The sequence below is a fragment of the Chelonia mydas genome, chromosome 7, assembly GCF_015237465.2.
Source record: "Chelonia mydas isolate rCheMyd1 chromosome 7, rCheMyd1.pri.v2, whole genome shotgun sequence".
Classification (NCBI taxonomy): Eukaryota; Metazoa; Chordata; order Testudines; family Cheloniidae; genus Chelonia; species Chelonia mydas.
This window is the reverse complement of record NC_057853.1, coordinates 19,891,423-19,918,438: the sequence shown is the minus strand read 5'-3', so window position 1 is coordinate 19,918,438 and position 27,016 is coordinate 19,891,423. Positions and strand designations below refer to the sequence as shown.

At 42.9% G+C, this 27,016-nt stretch overlaps 1 protein-coding gene across 9 annotated transcripts in view; it reads right to left on the bottom strand.

The window, feature by feature from the left end:
- Nucleotides 1-27,016, bottom strand: part of GRIP2 (glutamate receptor interacting protein 2) — a 471,570-nt gene that overhangs the window by 94,982 nt on the left and 349,572 nt on the right. The window contains exon 1 of one of the 9 annotated variants that reach the window (XM_043552088.1): nucleotides 25,651-26,564. The exons of 7 other annotated variants lie outside the window; for them this stretch is intronic. In XM_043552088.1, the coding sequence (XP_043408023.1) occupies nucleotides 25,651-25,690 (40 nt within the window). In that variant the 5' untranslated portion in view covers nucleotides 25,691-26,564. Of the gene's footprint in view, nucleotides 1-25,650; nucleotides 26,565-27,016 lie in introns of those variants that run through there. One more of the 9 variants, XM_043552091.1, reaches the window with a different exon arrangement.

The window sequence follows — 27,016 nt, the reverse complement described above, 5'->3', positions numbered from 1 at the left end:
GGCATCTGACCAAAACGACCAATGAGGAGACAAGATACTTTCACAGCTGGAGGGGGGGAACAAAGGCTTCTCTCTGTCTGTGTGATGCTTTTGCTGGGACCAGAGCAGGAATGCAGGTCAGAACTCCTGTAAAGGGTTAATAAGCAATGTAGTTAGATATGCGTTAGAATAAGTTGTGCTGAATGGAATGTATATTCCTGTTTTTGTGTCTTTTTGTAACTTAAGGTTTTGCCTAGAGGGATTCTCTCTGTTTTGAATCTGATTACCCTGTAAGGTATTTACCATCCTGATTTTACAGAGGTGATTCTTTTACTTTTTCTTTAATTAAAATTCTTCTTTTAAGAACCTGATTGCTTTTTTCATTGTTCTTAAGATCGAAGGGTTTGGGTCTGTGTTCACCTATGCAAATTGGGGAGGATTTTTACCAAGCCTTTCCCAGGAAAGGGGGTGTAGTGCTTGGGGGGATATTTGGGGTGGGCGGGGGGGAAGAGACGTTTCCAAGTGGGCACTTCCCCTGTTCTTTGTGTACCCTAGAGTTCAGAGTGGGGAAGGAACCTTGACAAAGGGCAATTCCCTGCTTTCTAACGCTGGTCCTGGCTTTTATATGCAGAAAACCAGTTATTGTGGCACAGGTGGGCCATGGAGTGTTTACAGCAAGTTGGGGGGAGGGGCCTCTAAAGGGAAAAGGTTGAGAGTCCCTGCACTACTTCACCAGAGACAAGACCTTAACTTGGTGCTAAAAACCAAGCAGAATTTTTTTTTTTTTAAAACAACCCTTCCTCCACCCAAACTTGTTCAAAACCACTCTCCATCATGAAGTAGTACAGGGGTCTCAAACTCAAAATTTTCCTTAGGGCCAGTGCCAGTCCTCAAATCCTCCCAGCGGGCCAATAATGTCACTCATGCCACCCAGAACCCACCACCACAAAACTCCACTCCCCAAAAAACTCTACCCCCCACCTGCCTAAGGCCCTGGGAAGGAGTTTGGGGGCTGGGGGCGTGTGGGAAGGGGGAGAGAGCGTGCAGGCTCTGGGAGGGGGTCGGGGGTGCAGCGCTGACCTGGGGCTCCAAGGCAGGGCGGGCCGGGGGGCCTCCGCGCGCTGCTGCCCCCAGGCACCATCCCCACAGCTTCCCATTGGCCGTAGGGGCACTTGGGGTGGGGGCAGCGTGTGGAGGCACAGCCCCACCCCACCCCGGGGCCAGCAGCCACTGGAGCGAGCAGGCAGACGCTGCTCAGCTCCTCTGCACTGCTGGGGCCCCTGGGGGGAGCGCCTGGGGCGGCAGGTAGGGCCAAGGGAGAGACCTGGCCCCAAAACTGCTGGAGCCCCGCGGGCCACACTGGGGAGGTTCATGGGCTGCAGACGGCCGGTGGGCCAGGACTTAAATACTACTTCAGGGGTCTCAAAGTGGGGGAAGGAGGGGCATCCTTCTCTCCCACTTGCAGGACACCTTTAAATACACTGAATAGTTTCCTTTTGCGTGAGGGGCCCACACAAAACAAGTTCAGAATCGAAACCTCCCAACTCATAGTGAGATGATATACTAGGGCCCAGATTTTTAAAGGGGTTCAGGTGTTGCTGCACTCAGCATTGCAATGCCGAACTGAATTAGGAAACTAAATCTCATTTTCAAAAAGGATTTAGGCCCTTCACAGCCAAATTCCCATTGACTGTCAATGGAATTTAGACTCCTAAGTCTAAACCCCTTTTGGTTCCTAAATCAATTAGGCATTGCAATGCTGTGCACAGTAACACCCAAACAGCTTTAAAAGTATGGGTGTAGAACTATTTAAAAAATAATAAAAGTGATGTTATGAAAGTTGCATTTTCCAGTCAATCTGGCAATTTGTCTTATTCAGCATTGCAGACTGTACTGGGGAGAATCCAACAGGACAGGAAACTGAAAGAGTGATAATACAGTCAGCCGGTGCATCTGAAGAAACTAGCTTTCAAAGTAAAAATTAAAAAGAAATAAGTTATATTGCCAGGTCAGTCTTTTGAAAGTTACCCAACTGAGTGACTAAGACAGTGAGAAATGACCAATAAAATCTAAAGCCATTTCACAGGAAGAATGTCTCTCTAGATACAACAAGGTCTGTTAATCAGTAGAATAGACAGCAGTAAATCTGAGAGAGCAGGGGAATACAGGTCTTACTAGAGTCAACCACAGATCTTAACTTTCTCTTGTATTTGGGAATGGATCAAGAATGGGGATTGGATCTTGGACTTTCAGGGGAAAAAAACACAGACACACTCTGATAAGTAGGAGTGGAGGAAATGCTACTCTTGGTATTTCTGACCTGGATGAAGCCACAACATTTCTCGCAAAGAAATAAGTCAAATTAATGACTATTCTCTTGAGATTTAGCATCTAAACGTTATTGGGGACTGGATCCTTCAGGTGACTGGGAACGACTGTTAGTGGGCCTCTTCTTCTTGCCTGTCTAAAATGTTTTCCAGTAGAGTTAGTCAGAAAAGAAAACTTACCACCTGTGAAATGAAAGCAATTTCTCTCTTCCTTTCCCCCTGCTCCAAAACTGGTTTTAAAAAATAAAAATAGTTTTCAAAATGTTTTGTTGTCAAAACCGAAACCAAAACAAACAAACAAACACACACACAATCCCAACCCCCCCGAGAAAACCAAAACCAAACCCAAAAAACCTCTGACCAAACAAACAAGCCCCACAAACCCCCAGAGCTTTTGGTAAATGAAAATTTTTGATAACCATTTCAGTATCTATTTGCATAAAAATGTGTTAAAACAAAAAAAGCATCAGTAATATTGATTAGTTTTGAAGAGATCATTTTATGAAAACCCCCTCCACACACATGCACTTTGAATGATTTTGACCAGCTCTCCCGAACAGCGTGTTGGCTCGATCATTAAATGAGGTTAGCGCAATCAGGCTGTTACAACAGTATGCCTGCAAATTGGGCAAGTACACACAAAATTTTGGGTGGCAGAAATAAGAGGGAAAGAACAAAGCTCTGTGTTTGTGGTACTGATAATGAGAGGCTTGTGGATCTTAAAACCCAAGCCCCAGTTAAACAGCAATCTGGCTGAAATAAAAATACATTCTTTGATCTATTTTACCTTTTGTGAACTCACTTTGGGTCCTTAAGTGATTTGGTAAGTCTGCACCTGTTAAAGAATTACCTGTTGTATTAGGATGTCCTCCCAGGCCAAACCAAAGAATAAGGGTTATTGACTTGCCATCTAGGAGAAAACTTCCTCTGATTTTAAAGAAAGAGCCCCACTCTGAATCCACATATTACAAGTCTGGAAAACACATCTCATCTTAAGAATCTGAAGTAGCTCGATTTATTTTGTTTCTTGATGAGAAAGTCAAGAGGTGACTTAATCATCATTCTCAAGTACCTACACAGGGGAGAAAGTTAGTACACAGCTCTTTAATCTAGCAAAGAAAGACATGAGAGCTAATGGTCGGAAGCTAAAGCTACACAAATTCAGACAAGAAACAAGACATATTTAGTTAGTTAGTTTTACAGTGAGGATAATTAGCCGTTAGAATGTTGATGGATGCTCCATTACTGGAAGTCTTAGACATCCACATTTGAGTTCAAAGCTATGCTACAGCTCAACCAGAAATTAATGGATGAGGAGTTTCTTTGGCCTGTGTTATACCAGAGGTAAGACTACACAATCACAATGGTCCCTTCTGACCTTAAAATATATTAATATGAGAAAGTCATTCTCAGCGGTGCTTGTTGAAAAAAAGTTTGAAATTTGATCAACACAGTGACAATTTTTTCATGAAAAAGTTCTCATGGATTTCAACCAACTCTAAATTTGAGCTCTAATTCCCACCAGAATTAAATGATGCATTAAAATCCGTCTGGAGTAGACAAGCATTGGACAGCACATTGAAGTTGTGTTAAGGTTTCACTCCTTCTGTTACTAGAAAGTAAGTAAGTGTGTGTGAGTGAGCAAAAGAATAGCGCTAGAGCATGGAGCTGAAATACAAATACAAGGTGGGATCTGTAGACCTCATTATGAGATGCCCAGAATATATTTTATGAGGCAGCAACTATTGGGTGGATAAGAACAGGGGGCTGCGTTGTGCTCTTAGTTACATCCGTGCTACCTTGCCGAGTTCAGTGGGGTTGTCGGAGCAGAATTCAGCCAGTCTTGCCTGCTCAGATGTATACATATAAAGTACACATCGAAAAAATTCAACTTGCATGTCCCCTGAATTCTAGGAGACACTTATAGGGAACAACGTGAATTTAAGGTTTGTAATTAAAAAAGGGGGCAGCATTAAAATCATACTGCAGAGCCTTTTTACACGTACAGTATTTCTGAGAAAGAGTGCGCTGCCCACATAATACAAGTGCTCCTGAGAGTAAACAAAGTTTTAGCTCCTGTGCTAAATTTTCAGAGTGCTATGAGGGGTTTAGCCAAGTACGGTAAAGCAAATCTCAAGGAAACCTGAATTCCTTAATTCACATGTAGTGTACAAGATATTAACCCTTGGATAGGGCAGAAAACAAACCCCTTCATCCTAGTTCTCTCGTAGGCCTCACCCCACTATGTACATCTCTCAGATCAATACATAGTTTGGTACAACTGGCAACCTCTGCTCCAGAAAGACCCAACAAGAGAGTAACAAGCCATGTTGAAGAAGCTCACACTGCAACTGGCTCAACACAGCCCCGTGGCACTTTTACATGTACCAGATTCACCCTCAAGTGAAAAGACTGGTTAGGAAGGTAGTACAAGCCCAGAGAATGAAATGAAGAACCAGTATGAGAGATTAGGTTGCGCCAGGTCTGTAGCTGAAATTTATGCTAGTCCAGGTGTCCTGTGAATCGATCTTGATGTGGGGGAAGATACACAAGGTAAAATGAAACAACAAAAAACACATACTTAGATACAATGACATTTAATAAAGGTCTGGATGAGAGATACAGGTGGGGTCGGGGGAAGAAGAGAACAGATACATATAAAAACAAACAAACGAAAGTGGATGCCATCAGCCCTAGGATGAAAAATCAAATGAATTATGAGGAGCAGCTATCAAGGCTGTCTGAGATACTGTTTGTTATTGTGCTGATCTTATCATTGCTATGCTATGTCTGCAACAGAGTCATGAAAATTAGGGCATTTAGGAGATCCAAGACAGTCCTGCCCAACAACAGCCTAATGCCTGGTACATATGTATGTAACACCATATAATGATTGGTTACTGGGGGTTGCTCAGGGGAGCTGGGATATTGATATCTTGTACCCATAGGGTATGGTGGGGGTGGGGGAAGAGGAAAATAAAAAACAGGACCAAAGGATCTGTTTTGGAAAGCAAAGGCTAAGTAGGAATTAAAATGTATCATTGCAACACAAGAGGTCAGATCTGGGAATTCACCACCAGTCCTTTGAGATGAGGTGCCCGATAGCTTCAAAAACAACCGGCCCCACCTACCAGTTTGGTCTGCAATAAGCCCAGTTAGAATTTGGTTATCAGGCTACTGTGGTTACAATAGATTGGAGCAATCCCCAGTTTTAGCCTCCAACTGCAATCCACTTTGCAGCCAAAAAAGGGTTTGAAATATTTTGAGATACCGACAGTGAAGGCGGACATCTAGTACTGCACACTGGAGTTGTGTGGGAAGATGTTCAATGCAGGAGGTTGCAAATCAGTTGCTTTAATAGGATTTGGACTGGATTTTGATGCTATGAGCTTAAAACAGTGAGAGCGGGAACAGGGAAGAGGCTTCAGAATGGCATTAACAAAAAAAAAAAAAAAAACAAAGAAAAAGAAGTTCCTCTGCTCCATTTAGGACCGTTTCTAGCTTTTTAGTGTCTCTGTGAAGCTCCACTAAACCTTACTAAGATTTAATGCCCAAACTGTGATTTTTCCCACCAGCATTCAGCTAGGTAGTGATATTGCAAATAGTAAATACTGAACTGCTGGATTTGATTATTCATGTAGGGGGTAAAAGCCATTATGTATGAATCTATACAGATGTTACCATTTTGCAACTGATCTAAACATAGGTCAATTTTAGACTTTGGCACACAAACCATCCACTATGCAATGGCCCACGTATGCAGCTGGGATCCTATGTGAGGAAGAATCATAGGGGCTGCCGAATAGATGGAATAAGCTTATAATTAGATGAGCAAAGAACCAAGGCATGTGCTCTATTCTCAAGCAAATGGCCCCTTTAAAAAGAAAGGGGTGTGGTGGGAGAATCAAAAGAGATGGGAAATGGCAGAGTGAGATGTAGTAACATACAAGTTAACACAATTTGAATTTTTGAGGCTAGATGTTATTAGATGAATGCCAAGATTCTGCTCAGTATTGTACATGGCCCCTCCCAGAGTTTACCACATCCAGGTGAGAGTCAGCTATATCCTTGGATTTGTGTTGTGCTGCTCCCATGACGCAAAGCAGCTACAAACAGAACACAGCTTACCCTTTGTACTGGGCTTATAGCGGCTTTACACAAAAATGGTGTAAAGCAGCCAGAGCCGACTGGTGAATCCAGCCTGTGCAAAATATTCCTAACAAAATCAAGTGAAACAAATCAAGTGTTCTGACATTGGCTAAAGTCAGAACACATTACTTAAAAAGACACGATGGTTTTGTGAGCCTTCCATGTGAACACAGGTGCAGACTGCAGCAAACGTGGACAGGCCTGTGATTTGGGGTTGAAATGCTACTGTCTGCTGGTTTGCAGGACTGTCACCATATTGATCAAGTTTGCTTTGAGATTCTGGGTCCATGTAAAGTCTGCAACCCAACAGTCCCCATCACACAAAATGAAGGCTAGAGCAAAGGCACATGGTTGGGTATGAGGAGGTAGGGGTGGAGGGAGATTTTGGGAAACCACTAAATTCTACATATTTATAGTCCAGACTAAAACATTTGGCCTCTACATTTCCTTTCCTCCTTTCAATACCTCTTCATCGTCTTGAGTATCTGCCACAAATGAAACCTTTCATCAGAGACAACAACTTCTCTCCTGCAGTTTGCTTCCATGGATGATGGCTCACTTCTGAATACAGAGTGCAGACTCAGAGGTTGATTTCAGCAAAACCATCTCCTCAAAAAAGTGTATCCTGGTCCCCCGCACACACTCAGAAAGAGCTTATTAATATTCTGAATTTCTCAAAGGGAATTTTCTATATAAATTCAAAGAGCTCTACAAAGGTGAGTAACTGCTAACTAGCTCCATTTTACGGATGTGGGAAACTGAGGAACAGATGGGTGACATGACTTGCCCAAGGTTACGCAATATTTCTGTGGCAGAGGATGAGAGTTTGGTTCCACTTCATAACTTCCCTTGTTTTACTATAATCAGGCATATAGCGAGTTGTGGCACCAATTCAGAAATTTCTTGGAGGGAAGAGAATGGGGAAATGCTGATCCTGCCCCACCAACCCCAGCAGGGACCCTGCTTGGGTCCCAACTCATGCCCTATCCCATCCACCCCACAGGAAGGCTGGGTCTCCTTCAGCCAGGAAGTCTCCCCTCTCTTCCACCAGGGCATGAGCTGGTACCACCAGGAGTCAAGCTCTCAGCAGACTTCCCTGCACTCTGCCATACAGGAACGAACTCTCCACACACCAGGTCGCAATGCTACTCGATAAGTTTGGTCAGGCCACCCCTCCATCTGTACAGAGGTGTAGCTGAGCCAAATTTCTGTGGTGCTGTCACCATGCAGCTGGGGCAAAAATCTGGATTACTCCAGCAGCAGCTGTTAAAGCTCTTTTGGGGGAGGGGGCAACCCCCTCGCTCCAAACTGTCACCAGTGATAGCCAGCCCGTAGAATCAGGTGAGGATCCTGGGCCTTGATTCAAACACTTCTGAACTTAGAGAAAAATCCAGATTTGAACTTTGGCATTTGAGTGCATCTCTCTTTGAAAGAGGTACACATGGGCACAGACACACTGTCCCTGGCTTAAAACATCCCTATAAACTTCCAATGCTGTGATGTCAGGCACTAGACCAGAGGTTCCCAAACTGTGGGACGTGTGCCCCTAGGGGGCACGGAGGAACATTAGGGGGGAGTAATAGGCCCAGGCCAGCACCCATGGGGGGGCGGGGAGGGAGCGCCACCCAGTCCCGCCCCACCTCCAGCTCTGCTCCCGCCCCCACACCCAGCCCTGCACCTGGTCCCATCTCCAGCACAGCTCTGCGTCTGGCTGCAGACCTATCTGCAGCTCTGCTCCTGGCTCCTGCCCCCAGCCTTGGCCCCTGGCCACAGCTCCGTTCCTGGCCTCAGACCCACCCCCAGCTGCGGCCTTGGCCCCCTTACCACTGTCCGTGTCCCCCCCTCCCAGAGCCATGGTCCTGCTCCTGCCCAGGAGGACATATTACCCTGAAAAGTTTGGGGACTACTGCACTAGACAAACCAAAGCAACCCAGGAGATACAGCAGTTAGAGAGGGATTTAAGAGTCAGGTAATAAGAGACCTGATTGATGTCACTGAAGTGAGAGGGGAAATATTGCTGGACCACATGCTGAATAGTGCCATCGAGTGAGCCCGAGGTCTGCAGTATCAGAGAGAAGCTGCAACAGAGGATGCTAAGATGGTATGGGCATGTATGACAGATGAAAGAAGGGAATCCTGTTAGGGAGGAATCTGAGATTAGAGTTAAATGAAAACAATGAGAAGTCCGGTGGCACCTTAAAGACTAACAGATTTATTTGGGCATAAGCTTTCCTGGGTAAAAAACCCACTTCTTCAGATGCACGGAGTGAAAATTACAGATACAGGCATAAATATATATTGGCACACGAAGAGAAGGGAGTTACCTTACAAGTGGAGAACCAATGTTGAAGGCCAATTCAGTCAGGGTGGATGTAGTCCACTCCCAGTAATTGATGAGACGGTGTCAATACCAAGAGAGGGAAAATTGCTTTTGTAGTGAGCCAGCCACTCCCAGTCCCTATTCAAGCCCAATTTGAGTTAAACAGTGTATGGAAGGATGGAGTGGACCAGCAAGTGGAAATGGAGTAAACAGTGGACCAGCAAGCCTGGAAAAAGTCTGATCTGGCAACCTGACCACAGCCGCTGGGAAAAAGGGAAAAAGAGGTAATAAAGGCCCCGATGAAGAAAGCAATCTACCAAAAACCAAAGGGAACAATCCACAATCCTCCATAAACTCATCAGCACTCATGTCCACAGTTATGCTACTTTCCAGTTTAATATGGCTTCTTCCCTTTAACATTTCAGAGTACACAGGATAAGAAAGATTGCACAGTTTAGTGCAGGCTTCCCTATTAAATCTTACAAAGTGCAAGAAAGAGTACTCAAAAGGGGGGGAAAAAGTAGTATCTAAGATACCAGAATGCCTCACCCTATAACTCAGTTTAAACGTGTGTTTAAAAAACAGATTCTCACAATAGACATTGATAGCTCCACAGAGCTATGGGGATCTGGACAGTAGACAGAGCTGGGGAGCCACCTGGGCCAGGGCCCAACCACTTGTCATACAACAGCAGCTCCACTCGACAGCGTGAGCTACAGTAGAACCTCAGAGTTCTGAACACCGCGGGAATGGAGGTTGTTCGTAACTCTGAAATGTTCATAACTCTGAATAAAACAATATGGCTGTTCTTTCAAAAGTTTACAAGTGAACAGTGACTTAATACAGCTTTGAAACTTTACTACGCAGAAGAAAAATGCTCCTTTTAGCCATCTTAATTTAAGTGAAACAAGCACAGAAACCGTTTCCTTACCTTGTCAATTTTTTTTTTTTAGTAGTTTACGTTTCACACAGTAGTGTACAGTATTTGCTCTTTTTTTGGTCATCTCTGCTGGATTGCGTACATCCGGCTCCAAATGAGGTGTTTGGTTGACTGGTCAGTTTGTAACTGAGGTTCGACAGTACCGCCTATCTTTTGGAAATACAGACTTAGCCCATCTGTTTTTTTGGTATCCTGCTTCCGTTTGGCTCTTTTAAAAAAAAACTTAGTTGCTTATGAAACGTCCCATTTGGGGCTTTATAGGCTTAGACTAGATGATGAGTGGTGACAAATTCAAGAGAAACTCAGCTGCAACTAAAGACTCCAATGTTTTGAGGAGAGGAGACAGATGATATACTTTTACCATTCTAGAACACACACCATTAAGGGTAATGCTTCAGATTATGGTTCCCAAATATGCACTTAATTTAGATTCAACAAGACACTTACATGTTAATAAAAATTACAAACAGTGAGTTCCATCGAGTGTGTAATAGATGCACATGTCTCTCACAGTGTGTGAAGGTAATCGTAAAATTAACTACTAAAGCTGTGTTATTACATCCAAAATTCTAACCATCCTACGGAACATCACGTAAACACATCATCCTGATACACATGCTGGGTGGAGTCACACAAAACTACGTAGGTATCTGTGTGTAATATTTGAATGTCTCACAAGATGGATAAAAGTAGATCATTTATTTGAAAAAAATAAAAATCAGATTGTTATTTAAATTTTTTTTTAAAAAAAGAACCTGTTTAAAATGAAATTTCAATTTATACAAAATACGTTAAGGCCTAAAACTATAATCTCTTAAAATATTTAAATAAAGAATGAGGAATCCATGAGCCTCTATCAAAAACTTGGCGTTAAAAGCTACTTTTCTATGTAAAAAAGAATCTATGGAAAAAGTTCGCTTTTGAGGTTAAATTTATATATATAAGCCCTTGTACCCAGCAGCACAGCCCCTTGTTCCCCTTAGGATCAAGCCCTTAATACAGTACATGACCTATTGTGCTTATAAGCATTATTATATATATGGCACAAATAGGTCATATACTATATTAAGGGCTTGATCCTAAGGGGAACAAGGGGCTGTGCTGCTGGGTACAAGAGACTGGCAAAGTCATCATAGGCATTGGAATCCAGCCCCCAACTCCAGGAGACGCTATACTGGATGAGACCAAAAGATATTTGGCTAGATGGACCAGTCTTCGGACAGTGACTGGTGCCAGAAGCTTTGGCGGGAATGAACAGAAAAGAATAATTTATTGAGTGATCCATCCCGTTGTCCAATACCAGCTTCTGGCAGTCAGGTTTAGGGACACTCAGAGCACAGAGTTGCGTCCCACGCCATCTTGGCTAATAGCCACTGATGGACCTATCCTCCTTGAACTTATCTAATTATTTTATGAGCCCAGTTATACTTTTGGCCTTCACAACAGCCCCTCGCAATGGAGTTCTACAGGTTGATTGTGTGAAGTAGTATTTTCTTACATTTGTTTTAAACCTGCTGCCTATTAATTTCATCAGGTGATTCCTGGTTCTTGTGCTATATAAAGGGGTAAATAACAGTTCCTTGTTCACTTTCTCCACATGATTTTTTGTAGCTCTCTATCATATCCTCTTTATCTGTCTCCAAGATGAACAGTCCCAGTCTTTTTAATCTTTCCTCATATGGAAGCTATTCCACACCCCTAAATCATTTTTCTTGCCCTTCTCTGTATTTTTTTTCCATTTCTTATATATATATTTTTTGAGATGGGATGACCAGAACTGTACACGACATTCACAGTGTGAGCACACCCTGAATTTATAGAGAGGCATTATGATATTTTCTATCCCTTTCTGAATGATTCCTAACATGGTGTTAGCTTTTTTGACTACTGCTGCCCACTGAGCAAATGTTTTCGCAGAACTCTCACAAAAGTAGATGAACTCTCACAGCCAAAGCAGTCAGTGTCGAACTAAAGAGAAATGTGGACAATATGCCAAATATCCTGAAACCTATTTCAATAGCCTTGGAGAAACTGCAGAAAGATCGCTGCTCTATTGCTGGTGTTGTTGAAATTTGGGAAGACTTTCAAGTGACATCAAAGAAAGAAATACCCAACAACAAAGTTAAATGGCAGGCAGCGAAGAAATGGATGGATGAGCTACTCCACCTCATTTTCTTGCCAATATTCTCAACCTGAAGTACCAGCATAGATGCCTAACTACTGTTATGATATGGGCATCTAATAAGTACCCATCAGTCTTGCCAACTATAATAAATTGCAGGGCTGGAGGTGAATTATTTAAGCAGTACTTATTTCCTGATGATGTTTTAAAGAAAGTCACACCACTGATCTGGTGGAAGTCACCAGCTAAGCACCTATAATCAGACTTTATTGAAGTGCTAGACCAGCTTTTGACAGTAGTAGACTCTTCGGACTGATTCATTCAAAGTTAAGAAATTGACTGGGAGAGTTTGAGACAGTCTGTACCTTTATGCTCATTTTTACAAAACTATGATACATTTTGGACAAAGTATGCCTTGTGAGGTGTATTTTGAAAACCGTAATTTGCTGATCATTATTGGCCTGATAAAATGTGCGAGGCAACATTGTATGTAAAGTTACAAGATTCTACTGTATGACTTTACTGAGACACGCTCCAAGTTTAGACAAGCATGCACAAATCAGTTCCTCAGAGACACAAGGCAAACTGATGCCTCAACCAAATGTCAACAAAATCAAATGAACTATCACCTGATTAAGCCACCATTCTTTGGCAGGAGAAATGGTGAGAGTGGAAAATGTACATCTTGGCCGTGGAACAGCTGCGGGTTCCCATGTAGACAGACGAGCTGTTGCCTGAACCCTATCTGGAGATGATTCTCAAAGAGGAGGAAAAGATATAAAAATAAGGAACAGAGGCCCCAAATCACTTCTCTTCCCTCATCTGTACTCACGGCATCAACAAAATTTGAAAGACAAAAGCAGCATCATTGCACTGGGGCAGGGTCCCTGGCTGAAAGAAATCCAGTTAGAATGTTATAAACATGTGGTAAGAAACCTTCTTGCTTTAAATTCACTTAGATTGTTAAATTAGGTATTAATTTGCATATTACCTTTTATTTCTTTGTAACCAATTCTGACTTTTATGCCTCATTACTAAGGCTACAATTCTATCATGGAGGTTGCAGAAGTCACAGAATCTGCGACTTCCAGAGACCTCCGAGACTTCAGCCTGCGGCAGCTGGGACCAACAGGGCCCTCTGGAGTGCCGAGCAGCTCCCAGCCACCCTGGGGTCCCCTGGAGCTCTGAGCAGCTCCCGGCTACCCCAGGTGGTGGGGGAACCCTGCAGCTGAGCTCCCCCATTTTGTCACAAATATTTTTTATTAAAAGTCACCAACAGGTCATGGGCATCCATGAATTTTTCTTTATTGACTGTGACCTGTCCATGACTTTTACTAAAAATATCCGTGACAAAATCTTAGCCTTACTCATTACTTGTAATGATTTAAAATCTTTCTGTAGTTAATAAATTTTATTGTTGTATCTAAGCCAGTGTGTTTGGACTGAAGTGCTTGGGAAAAGACATTTGAGAAAACAGGGTTTGTGTATATTATTTTCTATTAATGAAATGACAGACTTTCTATGAGCTTGTTCAGAAGAAAAGAGCTGGGCAGTGCAAGATGCACATTTTGGTGGACGAGTCTGGGACTAGGAATTTGCTGGTGTCACTCTCCAATATAATTCAGGAATGGCTGGCTAAGAGCACTCCTACAACTCAGCTAGGAGTAATTTATATGCTGGACGCTGCATGGGAGCAGGCCAGGAGCGGTTGCTCTTACAGCAAAGTAGTGTAAAAGGCACCCCAGGTTGGAGAATTGAGAGACATAGCTTTTCAACAGTCCAGATTGTACCCTGGGTAATGTCACAAAGTTAAAGCAGGAAAACTTGTCTCTCTCTTTCAGTCTATGAATAAAAACCAGAAGGGAGGGGATGAGAACTACTAGTTTTAAAAGTTTGAAGGACAGTTTAAGTAATTTATGAGACTGTAGTCTCCTTTTCAAGAGACTTTGGTGAGTAGGAACTTAAACTCCAGTCACTTTCACATAGATATATTTGAAAATTCTCTCAGGATGAACAGAAATCAGTTTAATTCACTGAGTACAGTTAATTCTTCTATTCCTTTAATAAATCATTTAGCTAAAAAAAGATATATGTTTTGATAAGAGAAGTTTATATAGCCAAAACATTTAAGGTTTCAGAGTAGCAGCCGTGTTAGTCTGTAACCGCAAAAAGAAAAGGAGTACTTGTGGCACCTTAGAGACCAACAAATTTATTTGAGCATAAGCTTTCGTGAGCTACAGCTCACTTCATCGGATGCATGCAGTAGAAAATACAGTGGGGAGATTTTATATACACAGAAAACATGAAACAATGGGTGTTACCATACACACTGTAACAAGAGTGATCAGGTAAGGTGAGCTATTACCAGCAGGAGAGCGGGGGGGGGGGCGGGAGGGGGAGGAGCAGGGAGGAGGAACCTTTTGTAGGGAGAATCAAGGTGGGCCATTTCCAGCAGTTGACAAGAACGTGTGAGGAACAGTGGGGGGGGAGGGGGAGAATAAACATGGGGAAATAGTTTTACTTTGTGTAATGACACATCCACTCCCAGTCTTTATTCAAGCCTAAATCAATTGTATTCAGTTTGCAAATTAATTCCAATTCAGCAGTCTCTCGTTCGAGTCTGTTTTTGAAATTTTTTTGTTGAAGAATTGCCACTTTTAGGTCTGTAATCGAGTGACCAAAGAGATTGAAGTGTTCTCCGACTGGTTTTTGAATGTTATAATTCTTGAGGTCTGATTTGTGTCCATTTATTCTTTTACATAGAGACTGTCCAGTTTGGCCAATGTACACGGCAGAGGGGCATTGCTGGCACGTGATGGCATATATCACATTGGTAGATGCACACGTGAACGAGCCTCTGATAGTGTGGCTGATGTGATTAGGCCCTATGATGGTGTCCCCTGAATAGATATGTGGGCACAGTTGGCAACGGGCTTTGTTGCAAGGATAGGTTCCTGGGTTAGTGGTTCTGTTGTGTGGTGTGTGGTTGCTGGTGAGTATTTGCTTCAGGTTGGGGGGCTGTTTGTAAGCAAGGACTGGCCTGTCTCCCAAGATCTGTGAGAGTGATGGGTCGTCCTTCAGGATAGGTTGTAGATCCTTGATGATGCGTTGGAGAGGTTTTAGTTGGGGGCTGAAGGTGATGGCTAGTGGCGTTCTGTTATTTTCTTTGTTGGGCCTTTCCTGTAGTACGTAACTTCTGGGTACTCGTCTGGCTCTGTCAATCTGTTTCTTCACTTCAGCAGGTGGGTATTATAGTTGTAAGAACGCTTGAGCATCCGATGAAGTGAGCTGTAGCTCATGAAAGCTTATGCTCAAATAAATTTGTTAGTCTCTAAGGTGCCACAAGTACTCCTTTTCTTTTTGCGAAAACATTTAAGGTGGCTTTGCTTAATAAAATAAATCATAGATGCTGTTGTGTGTTTTAATTAAATTCCAGTTACCATCCTAATGCAGCTTGACACAAGCCATGAGCAAAAAGTTAATTATCTGGCCAATAAGCAATATAGCATTCATCATTTCCTAAACTTTACTAAAAATGTACAGTTAATAAGATTTGAAATATTAAGCTATACAATTGCTTATATAAATGTATATATTTATAGCGTACCCTCCTTAGTAGCAAAAAGATGTACCAAATCTAGTGTAAAGGCTCTATTTAGTTATAAAATGAAAACATGTTGATTTACATCAACCAATGAGAATGCACCTTTCTTTGGAAAAGAACTGAAGTACAAATGGGAAAGTTGAGTAAAAGATTAAAATCGGGGCTTTCCACTTGATTTAAATAAATGATTTACATCGCTGATTTAAATTGCCACGATTGGTGTCTGTCTCATCAACATGAAAGAGAGAGATCCCTATTACTGGTACAATCCAGATTTCCTCGGATAACATCAGCCCAGCCTTAGATAGCGCCTGAGTACATCAGAAAGCAGACACTGCTAACAAGCTTTTCTTACATGACTTGTCTCTGCTCACCATCTAAATGGAACCTAAATCTGGTGCCACGTACACCACTCACTTCAGTGGAATTGTTTCTCCATTTACATCAGTGACAGAGGAGCAAAATCAGGTCCTGTGAACATTAGATACAACAGATCTGTTCAATCATTAAACACACATGATTGCTTATAAAATGCAACGTCACATAAATCTGCTAGGAGCTAATTGCCTATTATAGCTCACGGTTCTGCTAGAGTCAGCACGGAATGATAAAGTGACTTTTTAAAAGGAGAGAAAGCTAGCAGAGCAACCGCTGTTAGCCTGAGCTTGCAGGGCTTGACAAGCTTTATTCTCCAATTTCGACCGAGGTAAGTGCTTCTATTACCCCTCCAGTTAATTGTCAGGATCCCTCTGCCAACCTCCCTTCAATTTTAAGGTAAGATCATAGGGGCAAAATGGAAGAGAGATTTTTTTTTAAAATTCACCTAATTTCTTCATACCTCCCATGCCATTACTGCAGCTATTTCAATTGTAAACACCTGCAATACAGTCACAAGACTGGATTGAGTAACGTGACGATGACAGAGACTGACATGCTCAGTATTTCAACTTCAATGCAGGGAACTTAAGGGAAGGAGGTGAGAACGGGCTGGTGCCAGCCAATGTGTTATGTGGTTTTTAAAAACAAACCAACCAACCAACAACACACATTTTTTTAATTAGGCCAAAGTGGCTGGAAAAAAGGATGGAACAAAACAAGATAAACATGGGATGATATGAAATAGTGAGCAGTATACAACATCAGCCACACTATCAGAGGCTCGTTCACCTGCACATCCACCAATGTGATATATGCCATCATGTGCCAGCAATGCCCCTCTGCCATGTACATTGGTCAAACTGGACAGTCTCTACGTAAAAGAATAAATGGACACAAATCAGATGTTAAGAATTATAACATTCATAAACCAGTCGGAGAACACTTCAATCTCTCTGGTCACGCAATCACAGACATGAGGGTCGCTATCTTAAAGCAAAAAAACTTCAAATCCAGACTCCAGCGAGAAACTGCTGAATTGGAATTCATTTGCAAATTGGATACTATTAATTTGGGCTTGAATAGAGACTGGGAGTGGCTAAGTCATTATGCAAGGTAGCCTATCTCCCCTTGTTTTTTTTCCTACAAACCCCCCCCAAGACGTTCTGGTTAAACTTGGATTTATGCTGGAAATGGCCCACCTTGATTGCTGTGCACATTGTAAGATGAGCTATTGCCAGCAGGAGAGTGAGTTTGTGTGTGTGGTTTTTGGAGGGGGGTGAGAAAACCTGGATTAGTGCTGGAAATGACCCACCTTGATTATCATGCGCATTATAAAGAGAGGTTTCAAAGAGGGATGGGCTATTACCAGCAGGAGAGTGAGTTTGTATGTGTGTGTGTGGGGGGGGGAAAAGGGTGAGAAAACCTGGATTTGTGCTGGAAATGGCCCTACTTGATGATCACTTTAGATAAGCTGTTACCAGCAGGAGAGTGGGGTGGGAGGAAGTTTTGTTTCATGGTCTCTGTGCGTATATAATGTCTTCTGCAGTTTCCACGATATGCTATGCATCCGATGAAGTGAGCTGTAGCTCACGAAAGCTCATGCTCAAATAAACTGGTTAGTCTCTAAGGTGCCACAAGTACTCCTTCTCTTTTTTCTGAAGAAAAAAGTTTGCCAGTTAAGACTAGCTCTAGCTAAGGTTTACCAGGTCATGGCTTTACAAGAGCACTATTTAGGAGACAGATGTCTCTTCCTGTGACTCAGGACTAGAACATCCCCAGCTCTTCAGATCCACTTGTGGAGGAGGTGGTCCCTATACGCATGGAAAGGGGGCTCATGAAACCATCGCCCCATCCCCATATCTAGCAAGCCCTTGCCACGCAGTCTAGATGAGAGGGCAGAGATTAAGCAAGTCGTAGGAGGCTGCAAATAATTCTTCGTTCTTCCACAGAATTTGTCTGGAAGAACCAACATAACACAGGCTGGGGCTGCACTATTGTCTATGTAGTCCCACAGGCATCCTAAGGGACGGGTATGGGGAGAAAACAATGGGGGTTAGAGCCAGGATGGATAGGCCTGGCCCTCCTGGGATCTGCCAAGTTTGGGAGCATGGCTCCCACATTTTTCCGGGGGAGATACCGCAAGGAAATCCTCCTGGAGAGTCCCATCCTAAAATTTCCCTCTGGTAGCTTTTAATGCAGGAGGGGATGATTTGGCTGCCTGACTGGAGTTTCTAGGTGCTACTGCAATATGAACAGGGAAGAACAATCCACCGTGGGAAGGAATGTGTGTTCTGAAGAGGACAGGAAACACCAGGGCCAGCAGCTTGAAGCAGGACATTTGGTCAGGAACAGCGATTGACAGGAGTTATTATATAATTGCATATTCATCAGGGTTTGGGGGGGCCACAAAACTTGCAACATTCCAAAAAGAGATGGGTGGTGTACATCATACCAGCAAGATGGTTTAAGCAGTGGAACAAGGAAGGGGAGGAAAGTTAGTTAAGAGAAATGGAGCAGGAACCTGAAGGAAGGGTAGTAACAGTCGTTTTAAATGGGGTTATTTTTAGCAGGTAAGGGGTCTTTCATAAGACGACTCAGGAATATTCAGCAGTTTTGACAGGGAGGATATCGACCAGAGGGTTGTGGAAAGAATAATCTGTACAGGAAGGGCACATGCGTGTGTGCGCACACACACACACAGTTCTAATGGAGCAAGGTACTGCCTCCCACAACAAGACCCTTATACCTCACATTTTAATATCCCAAATGCCACCCACCCGATTTCCATTATTCTTTTCTCCAGACTGAACTGGATCTTAATGTTGTCTCATTTGAATATATAGAATGGTGGTAATTATATACACAATTTCAGACTGGGTACCTGCTGTGAAGAAAATGGACAATTCTTCTGCCTTTACTGGTGTCATTTCATGAACTTGCACAACAAGAACTGGATCAGTTGCAAGGCATGATTAAGTGGGATCATCTTCACAAGGCTAAATAGCTTTCATACGGCCATTTTGGGAACTGATATGCAAAGCAAATTAATGTGATTTAAGAAAAAATTATATTCCACCCTTTCACGGTTTCCAGGTGTAGGGACCAATTTGCTTCATAGCAATTTTCATTTCTGGTCTCTTTTTCCAAAACCCTGCATCTGCCAACTATGCTGGCATCTACTGCAGTTAGGAAATAAATTTCTCTGCAAAGCAAATTCTTCCAGGATGAATTGAGTGAAGGCAGAGCTCATAATTGCACATTACTGCAAACATTTCTGATAAAAACTGGAGAGATATTTTTATCCACATCTCCAGCTGAAAATTGCTGGGAAAGATGCCTTTGAAAAGCCTTCATCTCCAAGCATATAATTACCAGGTCCTTGAACAAAACCACATGACCAACAGGAAAAAAACCCATTCTTATTAAAATAATAAAAAAAATTGGGGATGGCTGTTGGTGGGGATGGAGAGGAAGGCTATTATCCTAACTCCTATATGATTTTACATGTCTCTAGGTAAAGTTATGCAAGTGAATTTCCAAATCACAAGTTGAAAGGAAAGCTGAAAAAGAAGTTATCAGTTTTGAAGTTGAGAACATTCATGTTAGTTAATAATGGTGATAAAAATATTAATGTATTAGGAAGTGAAGAATAAAAATGTCACACACACACAAAAATAGAACAAACCAATCAGAAACAGGCTGTCCATTATCTGTAGTTGGGAAGAGGGACTCAGCCTAGAACCAGGATTTTCCACACATACCAGATGAGCCGTCCGCTGTTAAGCAACGGAACCACCTCCAGGTGAGGTGAGTTTACAGTAAAGAAAAACTTGGAGCCCCCATCCTGTAAAGACAGGAGTTCATGCATTACCCAATGGGACTACATGCATTTATAAAGTTAGGCACGGAGTGCTTGCCGAAAGGGACTTTAAACATTTTTAACTACTCTCTTGCAGTGCAGCGATCGCTGATTTCTTTACAACAGGGTGAACTGGCTCCTTTCAGTCGACCAACCCCCACCCCCAAAACAGCTGGATACAAAACCAAAAAACCACATTTAACATGTGGCATCCTGGCTGGAATAGCAGCTCCTGTGACATCTTAGTCAAAAGGAAGCCTGAGCACATATGAAAGGTGTACTTTTACTAGTTTGACAGCAACGTGAAAACTGGTATTTAGAAATTGGACTCTGGCATTTATTGAACTTTTGACCTTGCAAAATAAAGGATTCCATTAGTAATGCCAAGTAGTGTCAATGGGGTTAATGACAATGACCCTGCACTGGAACACCATCATTGCGATGCTGGACTCACACAGCAATGGAATGCAGATGAGCCCAGAGACAGTCTGACAACAGGGGCTGCTGGGCACACAGAGTAAAAGGGCAAAAAAGAAATTTAGGCCACTGGCCACCCTGTTTGGTAGCCCTGTGCAAACTGGTGGGAAAGTTTTCCTAACATTCTCCTCCTCCCCCAAACACGCACACTTTTTTGTTCTTTTGCCAGTTTTCACACCCCTGAAATTTCATTCCTTTGCATGTTTTCTACGGTGGAGAAAAAAAAAGTTTCGATAGAAATGGGCTATTTTTGCAAGAAAGCTAGAGACCAATTGCACTTTGTAGACAAAGTCCTTCAGATTTAGCAAAGAATGACTTAGTGATACTGGGCAAAGCCGAATGTCTGGTTGCAGACCCATCAGAAGGTTCGAAGCACAGTGGTCTGTTTATTTGGCATTACTGAGTTAGCAAATAAGACATTTAATCTGTTAAATTAAATTTAGATTTGATCTTGTCTTCCTCTTTTGTCACTTAACAAGCGGTTAAACTGAGTTAACATCCCTCAAGAATAAAAGCTACATTTGATAATACCACCTTGAAAAATCCAAACAAAATAACATGACTTCTTCTAGACAATGCAAGGATTCCCTCCGAGCCCTCATGGGTATCTAATACAAACTAGAGACCAAATGATCTCAGCACATTGCACATCCGATATGCCAGTTCCTTAACTGCCGAGGCTCAGCGGCTTCCCGGTTAATAGGGCTAAGCAACATTGTTTCCATGGCTGACTGTTTAACAATAGAGACTGCTGCAGTCACTATACAAAACTGACAGGTTTCAGAGTAGCAGCCCTGTTAGTCTGTATTTGCAAAAAGAAAAGAAGTACTTGTGGCACCTCAGAGACTAACCAATTTGAGTTATAAAATCTCCTCACTGTACTTTCCACTTTATGCATCCGATGAAGTGAGCTGTAGCTCATGAAAGCTTATGCTCAAATAAATTGGTTAGTCTCTAAGGTGCCACAAGTACTCCTTTCCTTTATACAAAACTGTAAAGTTAACTGTCAATGCTATGCTAAAGTGAAGAAAAATTAGGGTTAGGGCCTGAGTAGGTCAGGGGATTTGTAACGGACTGTAGAGCTCGTCACTTCTAGGCCATCAGTCACTGCTCAGCCTGGGTTAGAAGAGACTCAAAATCGTTATACCACATAAGGGGTGTTCAGTGGCCTGTATGAAGCCACTTGGTGGTCTCAGTAAAGCTCTCACACCAAAAGCCACCATCATAATGGACACCATTGCTGGCAGCTTCAGCAGAGAGGCCAAAGACTTATTGGTCATGAAGAATGAAATCCTAGCCCAGCCCTAGAAGTCTCTACAGATGGGGTCTGAGGCGCATTGGTTGGGGATAGCATGGAGAAAGCTTCCACTACCACTATTTCCTGTGGATGGAGGACTGCAGGGATATCCATCCAACACTTTTCACTAGCACTAGAAATAAAATTCCTAATTATGGGGGGCGGGGGGGGAGAGAGACAGACAGACAAACAGAGACAGACACTCTAAAGAGGAACGTCATGCCAGTCCAGATTTTCTCCTCACCATGATTTTCTCAGCAAAATCAGGCTTAAACTGAATTTTTCTGTCAATGCTGCAAACATCACTACCTGGCGTGTGGGAAAAAAAAAAAAAGTCAAGCTGAGATCTTTCCAACTTTTATAGCCTCTTCACTGGTAGAGAATCTGCAGTCAAAGCTCAGCTGGCTATTTTGATCAGAATTCAAAAAGGCAGAACAGAACTTACCTCTTTCTCCCACTGCTGTCCTGGTTCTGTGATGGGACAGTAGTAAAAATCTGGGATTCATTTTTAAAATGAGACTCAAAAGACACATGGGGCCAAATACTGCCCTTATAAACTGCGCAACCTATTTGACCTCAAGTGGGTTGCCAGAGGTAAAACAAAGGCAGAATTTGACTCAAAGAACCCACACAGTGAGTAGAAAACTGGTTTTAAATAGGCTGCTTCCAATTCTCACTGCAGATTCATCTTGTTGTGTCCAAGCAAGAAGTGCAAAGGCATTTTTACTGAAGCATCTCAGGTGCCTTATCTGCCCTCAAAACAAAAATGCTTCAGAGGGTCCCCACCCTGCAGTCATGATAATGAGGACCCTGCATGAAGTGCAGACCCATGTTTCTTTCAGTGGGGCTCCACCAGGATGAAGTCCCAGCTTTTTATTATTAACAACCCCCTCTCCACCGCCACCTCCCCAAAACCCTACCTAAAAGCAGCACAAAGATATCTAAACCTGGTGACATTTTTCGCCACTGTATACGGAAAAAAACAGCCAAAGATTTCTCTCTCCTACCTAACACATTAAAAAAAATATATTACACACACTAGCCAGATGCCTTACATTGCAAACATAAACCCTGTGTGCATATCACTTGCTAAATATATAAAACTGCAAATTCTCCATCAGGGCTTCCACTGTGATCGGGAGAGAAGCTCATTCAAATAAATGACAATTGACTCAAACTTCCCCCTAAATTTTAAAACAACCCCCCTATCTTGCAAGTCAGATTATCTTTAAAAAATGGTTCTAGGCTGCTTTGCATTTTCTGTTGCCGGCTGGAACCGTAAGTTCCAAGAAAATATCATGACAATGGACTACTCGGACTTTCTACCATGACCAGGGGCCACCAAAAATCAGGAGTGGTTGGCCCAAGGGGTCTGGAGACACATCTGAACTTTTGGGTTCTCCAAAGTAAGCCATTGGACTTTGATATTTCCCCATCACTTTTAAACTCCAAGTAGAGTGACTCATACAAAAATCACTTGAAAAAAATGGAAACAATGATTTTAATGCATTCATCTCATTCTCCAGCCACCAAGGAGATTTCCAAAAAGAGAGACAGAAGAAATATTTTTAGAGGAGAAAAAAAAAAAACACACAATAAGAATCATATTTTGTTTTGCGTGTTCAAGGAAGAACTACTTAAAAAAACCCTGCAATTAAAATATTGACCAGACATTAAAGATCCATAGAATGCTACTTTGTGTACATCAGTCTAAAAGAGGGGTCTGAAGAGAATGGAGGACGGCAGGGCTGGGAGACAAAACAGTCAGCTGTCTTTCCCTTCTCCTTTGTGATATAGCGAGTCTAGTTCTGGTAAATGAGACCACAGCTCTGCTATAGAATTCACAGAACAGTGAATTCCTGGGCAATGGAAGTGTAAGCTTGGCCCTAGTCACTCAGTGAAGTGCCCCACCTGCAATCTGAAAGGGGCACCTCTAGCATAGAGAGAAATTCTGATTTTAAGCTACTGTAACACGTGTACTCAACGTGGTGCTCTGTCCCCTTCTCGTGACTGGATCCAATATTGAGGTTGATAAGCCTCCTGCAGCCTTATCTAAGAGCATTGGGCCTTTTCTCAAACAGTGGAGACTCATGGTTTGAGATCCAGAGGTCTGATGTTTGATCCCCACTACCAATGACCCACTTAGGAGTGTCCCATTACACCATTAAAGGGTACCAACTCTCAGGTAGGGGTCTACTTAAAATCACAAAATCACATTTTTCACAGGTTGGTCACAGCATAAATAGCAAAATTTCACAGATATGTTCACACAGTATATACACACACACACACGCACCACAAGTATTGCACTGTATTACTGTTACACTTGTAAGTCACCCTGGATTAAGATTCTCAAAAGGGGTTCTTAAACTTTTTTTGCTGGGATCCCCTCTGCAAATATTTCAGGCTGTGACAACACCCTCTCTACCATGCTACCCTTACCTCTGCACTGTTGCTGGCATCAGCACTGCCTTCAGAGTGGGTGACCTGCCAGCAGCCACAGCTCTCTGGCCGCCCAGCTCTGAAGGCAGCACAGAAGTAGAATGTGGCAATACCACCATCATCCTACAATAGGCTTGCAACCCCCAGCATGGGTTGGGACCTCCAGTCTGAGAAATGCGTTGTACTTTTGTAAAAGAACACAAGACCTGATTTCACTGGGGAGACCAGATTTCATGGTCCATTATGCGTTTTTCATGACCGTGAATTTGGTAGGACCCTAGTCACAGGTGGCACAGTCTGAGGAACTGGGGTGAGACTCACCAACATTTCATATAAACTACAGGACATCTGCCCACTGGTAACCACTCTGCATCACTAGATATCAACCAGTGGCGGTGAAAAGTCCTATATCCCATACCAATTCCCAGAGCCAATCAGGGTCCTACCAAGAAGTCTCTTCATGTAGTGCCTGCATCCATGGCCTGTTACAGCAGCTTCTCTCTGCCTAGGGAGAGATGATACTTCAATGGTTCAATCAGCTTGAAAAATGGACTTCTTAACTTACTGAGAGGCAGTAAGTGGATATCGGCATCTAACCACCATTAATGTTATTAGGCATCACTTAAGCCGGGTAAACTGACTTATGCCAGCTTCATTTTATCCTTTTATGGAGATCTAACGAGTGTATGTTATAGATTTTGGAATGGAAGGGGAGGAAGAAGGTAACACAGTTTTTTCAAATCGATTGACCTGGGTTCATTCATTCAGCCAGCTCAGGAGGTGGGGAAGAGTGCATCCCCTACTAGATTGCTTCAAGCAATGCAGATTTATTTGGAATCCAAAATAACCCCTTTCTCCAGGTTCTGATGTTTTCGCTTTCACGGGGCGGGGGGGGGGGGGAAGCAAACTTCATGCAGCATTGTACATGAAAACTACAAGCAGGGCTGTGGCATGCAATGACCAAAGTGCTCCAACATTTTAACCACACTCACACTTTCAGGACCACACCATTTTGAAGGGCCTGGTGCCAGACTTCTATATCCAGAGCCTCATCCTCAAATCAATCATTTAAAAGGTGCCCTTAAAGCCTTCATCTCTGCACAGGACTATGGGAGATAAAGGAGGCCTGTTTGATCCATATTAGTAGTTTACAGCCCTGTATGTCCAAACAGGGGTTTATCATCATCATCATCATCTTAGATTGGCAATTTTCTAGTGTGAGCCAAGATCATTATGGTAGGCACTGTAACAGTAGATTAGACCGGTGATACAGATTGGTGTCAGGGATCCAACTCTACTCAGCAGGGTCCATTACTAACACACACCCTGCTTTGTACTCTCAGCTTTTATACACCTTGATCTTTAAAGTAATAACAAAAGAGAACAAGAAAGTACGGAGTTACATGAAGCCTCCATAAAACGTCATTGCCATAAAAATGGTCACAGAAGAGCAAATATAATATTTTGGGTGTCTTCAGAGCACACCCTACACCAGCCCGCATTTAGGCAGATACAGGATAAGAGGAGAAGCAGAGCGGTATGTACAGTGCTCTCCAATTGTTACAGGGAGAAATTCTTTTCAGAGGAGCAGAGGCACATTTTACAAATCAAAGCAATTAAGTCAGAGTAAAAACCAAGCTCTTTTGAAACACTCCAGTAAGGTGGGCATACATTGGTTATTGGGTTTGGACAGCAGTTAAAAGAAATCAAGTGAAACGAAAGTAAACTGGTGGGGGGAAAAGACAGGCTCACTCACCGAAGTCTGACTGCAAATCCTTTTTCAGTCCACAAAGCATGTTTGCTATTCTCTATCAAAGCATTCAGCTAATTGCAATACCAGCTCCTTTCGGTCTCTCCCCTGGCTGTACTGGAATCACTTCACAGCAAGCTCACTTTCAGTCTGTCTCCCACCACAGAGCAGGGTTACAATGCACACTATGCTCCTCCACTTAAAGGGAACAAAGTCCTATTGACTCCACTTGATGAAGACTCCCAGCAAATGCTGCACTCCCTTTAACAAAATTCTAAACAGGGCTAGTTAGAACGAGAATCTCAAGATCCAGTCTGGTTTGACAAGACCAAAACCAAACCAGAGGCTAAAGGATCTTTAGCTGTTCTTAAAAATCCAGCAATAGATCGGTCAGACTGGCCACTCGGCATTTGTGGAGCACAAGTTATAAATGCAGTGATTAAAATGAACAGCTGGTTGAAGGAGCAGTGACAGCTGAGCACTGGCTGGCTGGCAGATGCAGCAAACATGAAGCACACACTTCATTCCCAGCAATATTCCAACTTGAACCATGCTGGTTGAGAGCAGCCATCATTCCACATGGGCAGCGTCCTTGCCCTTTGCACAAAACCTTTTGTCCCGAATTCGCAAAAATCCAGGAGATGGTGAAGCTCCTGCCCTGGAGGAGATTCCTTTCTGTGCCTCCAGGACTTTACTGTGCACGAGCCCAGTTGCAGAAGTTGGACGGCAGCTAAACCTTATGGAAATCTCCAAGTTGCAGCAGCATTTTCGAGCACGGGAACAGGCTGAGGCTGCAGTACTGCTTGACAGGCTTGCCTTTCCCCCACCCCCTTTGGCAAACGCTTAGAGAGCTTCCAGCACCTTTCAAGGCAATGTCAAGCTGCTGTCAAAGCATTCTGCTCTCTCCCCAAAACAGAGTGCAAGAGAGAATGAAGCTGCAATTCTATATCCTGCCTACAGCATTTTCTGAAAACTCAATTTAACCCCTTCTTGGAAGGGCAGACTGGCATTGCTCAGTTTAACTCTCTCTGGAGAGGAGAGAGGGGTTTTTATTTTTTGTTTTTGGCTTTGGTCCCAAGCGCGCCAAGGGACAGAACAGATCTGAAAGATCGGTGTTTTGCCCAAACCCCACATACGTCCTGGGAATGGAGAAAGGGCAAAAGGAACATAAGCTCTCCGATGCTTACAGGAAGAATAACAATGTCTGCAATTTGAGTAGGATACAAGATAATATGGTGATCAAGTCTCCTGCTTAGGGTATAAACTGATCAACAGCAGGCAATTTTACCCTCTGCTATAGGAGGCTTGGTGTGTTGCACTGAAGCATCGGACACTAGTCACTGGACAAGAAATTGTCGTAACGGACCAATAT